We start from the raw sequence: 4199 nt of genomic DNA, 5'->3' as shown, positions 1-4199 counted from the left end.
ATTGGTGGTGGCGCAAGTCGGGTAGGCACCGGGCGCCAGCAGCGACACCAGCGCAGGGACGGCGCCGGCGGACAGCAGCAGCTCATGGGTAGGCGGGCGCTGGGACAGCGTGCAGAGGGCAGAGGACGCCAGCTCAAGCGCACTGCGTGCGGCCTGCAACGTGAAGCGGTCAAAGAGGGGGCACAGGGGTGAGGGGGGGGGAGGCTGGACATGCAATGTGCGTGGATAAGGCTGTTCCTGCAGCGAAGGGCGCAGCTTCATCCCCTGCTACAGCCCCCTTGGATGCGCCTCGCGCCGGCCGCACAGCCTGCGCCCAGCCTCTTCACTGGAAGCAACCAAACAGCAATACGGGGCCGCCGCTGCGCCCCTGCTCACGGCAAGCCTCAAACGACATACACACAGCGCTGCGACCGGGAACCCACCGAGCAGTCCTCCAGGGACCCGTCCTCCGCGTCCTGGATGACTCTCACGGCGCACGCGATGCAGTGCTGCTGGGTGATGGATGATATCAGGTCGTCGCCGGCGCGGTCCGCGTCCAGGACCGCCTCCAGGTGGGCCTTGAGGTCAGAAATGACGCCGGCCGCGGCCAATGACGGCGACCGCGGCCGCGGCGGTGGCGGCGCGCTGTGAACCGCCTTGATCAGTGGGGAGCTGCAGCCGTTGTCTGACGTTGTTGCCTCCCACTCGTCGGAAAGCAGGCCTGCTTGGGCTTCCAGCAGGGCGAGCTTGCCTCGCAGCCCATCGAGGCTGCACAGGTGGCGTGCAGCCATGGACGCTAGCGCTGCAGCTAGCACCTCGGTTGCCTGTCAGCAGCACACTATGCAGGACGTCTGAAGTTTTTAAGGCCTAGTAAACCCGTGTTAAGCGTGCCTGCAGCGTCTCTCTGCTGTTTTGTGCTTTTGAGGGCTGCCGTGCCCCAGTTTCCTGGCGTGGGGGCGCTGGAGAGGCTCAGGGTCCTACAAAACAGCTTGAATATATATTATGATGTAATCGATGTTGTTATGACGTCTCACATGAATCTGGAGGACATAGCTGTCTACACACAGCTGAAAGGCTGGAACAGAATGAAGGTTTTCCTGATTGTAGATGGTTGAAATTTTAATGCGTAACTACAGACCCTGCAAGCCAGCTTGAGTTCTTGGACTGCGAAGTCTGCGGGCGCCTCCGGGACTTTCGGCACCTGCTCGAATCGCAGCGTATCCAACGTCTCTTCACGCTTTATTGAAATGTTACACCTGCACTGTATAGAAAGCACCACGTACAAAGCGCTGCATATACAGAGGCACACACACATCTTCAATATTACTACTTGTCGTGTGAATAAAGGTCGCTCGTTGGTTGGAAGACAATCAAGTATTCACTATGGGTGGCCCCAGCGCCCACGGGCAAAAAAACAAGGTGGGCGAGTGTGGCGATCTTTGCTGCGCCTTGCCGACGCACGTAAATGCGTTGATTGTTTCTTGCATGTCGCGTTCAGAATTTTTGAAAACCTCCTGGAAGCGAAGCTACGTTCATAGCCCTCGCCGGCCGCCGCCCCGTGCGCCGCCGCCGCTCCTGCCGCCACTGTTGCAGGCGCACAAGGCTGGTCGCACCGCCGGCAAGAGCGCCCGCGAGAAACATCATGAGAAGAAGGACGCGGGTAGCGGCCGCCACAGGCAGCCCATCAAGGCCGCGAGTGCGTCCACCAAGGCCGAGCGTGCCCTCGCCTCCAAACAGCAGAGGTGCTTCAGGGGCGTGACCGCCAACGCCTGGAATGCCGCTTTGCTGCACTGGCCTCTATTCGGTCCCTTCCAGCAGCGGAGTGGGCCACAATCCAGACGTGGCGGCCAATTGAGCTTGCAGATCGCCATTCTTGCGCCCGCCCCTGAGTACCCCGCCTGGTCGAACGCGCCAACTGACCCCCTTCCGCTGCATGTGCACTGCCCTGCACCCCGCCCTAAGGGACGCCAAGCGCCAGCAGGCCCTGGAGCGCCGCCGCCGCGAGGGCGCCCCCCTAGTGGTCGCGCTGCTGCCGCTGTCATCAGAGGCCGACGCGGGGGCGCTCTGGCGCCGCCTGCACGAGGCATGCAGTGGGGGCGCGGCGCAGCAGCACGGCAGGCAGCAGCAGCAGCAGCAAGCACAAGGCAACGGCGGCGATGACGCCATGGCGGATGCCGACGCCGCGCTGGCTCTCAACATTTCGAGCCCCGACCAGCTCGCCGCTGCGCTTGGCTTCCGGCCCCACACCGCCGTGGTGCAGGGCCGCACCCGCCTGCGGCTGACGCTGCTCCCGCCGCCGCGCGACAGAGGGGACCCGCTCGCGTACGTGCAGCTCGGGCGCTGCGCGGACGTGCTGCTGCTCGCGCTGCCGTGCGGCGAGGGGTCGCTGGTGATTGACCGGGAGGGCGAGCTGGCGCTGTCCGTGCTACGCGCTCTAGGCATGCCCCACTGCGTCGGCGTTGTGCTGTGCGGCGCCGACGGCGGCGGCGGCGGCGGCGGCGCGGCCGCGGCGAGCATGAAGGAGCGGTCAGCGGCGCGCCGGCGCGCGGAGAAAGCGCTCGCCGCGCAGCTGCCCGGGGAGCTGCGCCTGCTGCACGGCGACGGCGCCGCGGACGCGCAGCAGCTGCTGCGCCACCTGGCGGACGCGGCGCCGCAGCCGCCGGTGTGGCGGCGGCAGCGGGCGGCGGTGCTGGTGCAGGAGGCGGCGTTCAGCCTCGACCCGGCCGGCAATGCCGCCGACGGGCAGCAGCAGCAGCAGCAGCAGCAGGAGCAGCAGCAGCAGCAGCAGCAGCAGCAGCCAGCGGGCACGCTGCGGCTGACCGGCTACGTGCGCGGCGCGGGGCTGTCGGCCAACAACCTGGTGACGGTGCCTGGCGCGGGCGACTTCCAGCTTCTCGCCATCGAGGGCCCGCCAGACCCTGCCGCTCACGGCCACGGCCACGGCGCGCGCGCGGCGCCCAACGGCGGCGACAGCGACATGGCCGACGCCGGCGGCGGCGCTGGCGCGCTGCCGGTGCTCGCGGCGCCAGACCCCGAGCTGCAGGACTCGGCCGCGCGCGAGAACGCGCCGGACCCTCTGATGGGGGAGCAGACGTGGCCGACGGATGAGGAGCTGAGGGAAGCTGAGCTGGCGGCCGCGGCGGCCGCGCGCGCCCAGAAGCGGCGGAAGCTGCCTCCCGGGACGTCAGACTACCAGGCCGCCTGGATCTTCGACGACATGAGCGGCGGGGAGTCGGACGACGAGGAAGACGAGGAGGCGGGGGGCGCCGGCGCGGCGGGGGCCGGTGACAGGGATGGGGACGGCATGGACGAGGGTCCGGCGGCGGGTGGCAGCGGGGGCGGCGGCGGCGGGGGCGGCGGCGGCGGTCTGAGGTTTGATGAGGAGGGGGCCGGCGCTGACCTGGATCATTTGGCGGTTGATGATCCGGGGACGGACGGGATGGCGCTGGACGAGGAGGAGGAGGACGAGGAGGAGGGCGGCGGCGCGGCGGCGGCGGCGCGGGTGCGGGCGCTCAAGGAGGAGATGCGGCGGCAGCGGCAGGTGCGGGGGCGGACTCGGGCCGTTTGCAGCGGCGCAGGGGCGGGCTGGGGCGGACGTAGGCTCGTGCTGCTCGGCCTGCAGGGGCCATGCCACCTTTGTTCACTGGCAGCCGGGGCCCCGGCTGCTGCTGCACATCGTGTAGACTACACCAGAGGCCGATGTGCCCCTGAGTTCGCCTCACACCGCCCCTGCCGCCAGGACCATCCCTGACCCACCCCTGCCGGCCCGAACCACCTCGCAACTGCCGCCAACCGCCGCCAACTGCCGCCAACCGCCGCCCCAGGCCGAGGCCGACGACGTGGACTTCCCCGATGAGGTGGACGTCCCGGATGACAAGCCGGCGCGCGAGCGCTTCGCGCGCTACCGCGGCCTCAAGAGCCTGCGCTCAAGCCCCTGGGACCCGCGGGAGGGCACGCCCGCGGACTACGAGCGGGTGTTTGCGTTTGAGAACTTCAAGCGGACGCACAAGCGGGCCAAGGAGGCGGCGGTGGGTGGAATCTCTGGGGTCAGCTGTCGGGATGGAACGGGAGCGCTCAAGGCGGCACGCGGCACCGGTGGGTGCGTTGTGCGTTGTGTCAGCCGCAGCGAGAAACGAGCAGGCAGGCTCTGCAGCCGCGCCCCCGGCGCCCCACATCCCAATCGCCACCCCAAACGCGTTCCCGCGCCGCCCTCCCCCTCC

General features: G+C 68.5%; 2 protein-coding genes across 2 annotated transcripts in view; one reads left to right on the top strand and one right to left on the bottom strand.

Annotated features, from left to right (window-relative positions):
• The window catches only part of MNEG_2615 (hypothetical protein), a gene marked incomplete at both ends in the record, with an annotated part of 3402 nt that extends 2632 nt beyond the window's left edge, over window positions 1-770 (bottom strand). The window contains one exon of the mRNA XM_014048904.1: window positions 423-770. Within this exon, the coding sequence (XP_013904358.1) occupies window positions 423-770 (348 nt within the window). The remainder of the gene's footprint in view (window positions 1-422) is intronic.
• Window positions 771-1362: 592 nt separating this feature from the next.
• Window positions 1363-3730, top strand: MNEG_2614 (hypothetical protein; the record flags this gene model as incomplete). Its single annotated transcript, XM_014048903.1, has 4 exons — window positions 1363-1398; window positions 1573-1721; window positions 1942-3520; window positions 3719-3730. The coding sequence occupies 4 exons, from the start codon at window positions 1363-1365 to the stop codon at window positions 3728-3730; spliced, it is 1776 nt and encodes a 591-aa protein (XP_013904357.1).
• Between the last annotated feature and the right edge of the window lie 469 nt (window positions 3731-4199).

Source organism: Monoraphidium neglectum, assembly GCF_000611645.1.
Source record: "Monoraphidium neglectum strain SAG 48.87 unplaced genomic scaffold scaffold00301, whole genome shotgun sequence".
NCBI lineage: Eukaryota > Viridiplantae > Chlorophyta > Chlorophyceae > Sphaeropleales > Selenastraceae > Monoraphidium > Monoraphidium neglectum.
This window is presented reverse-complemented; position numbering and strand designations above follow the sequence as displayed.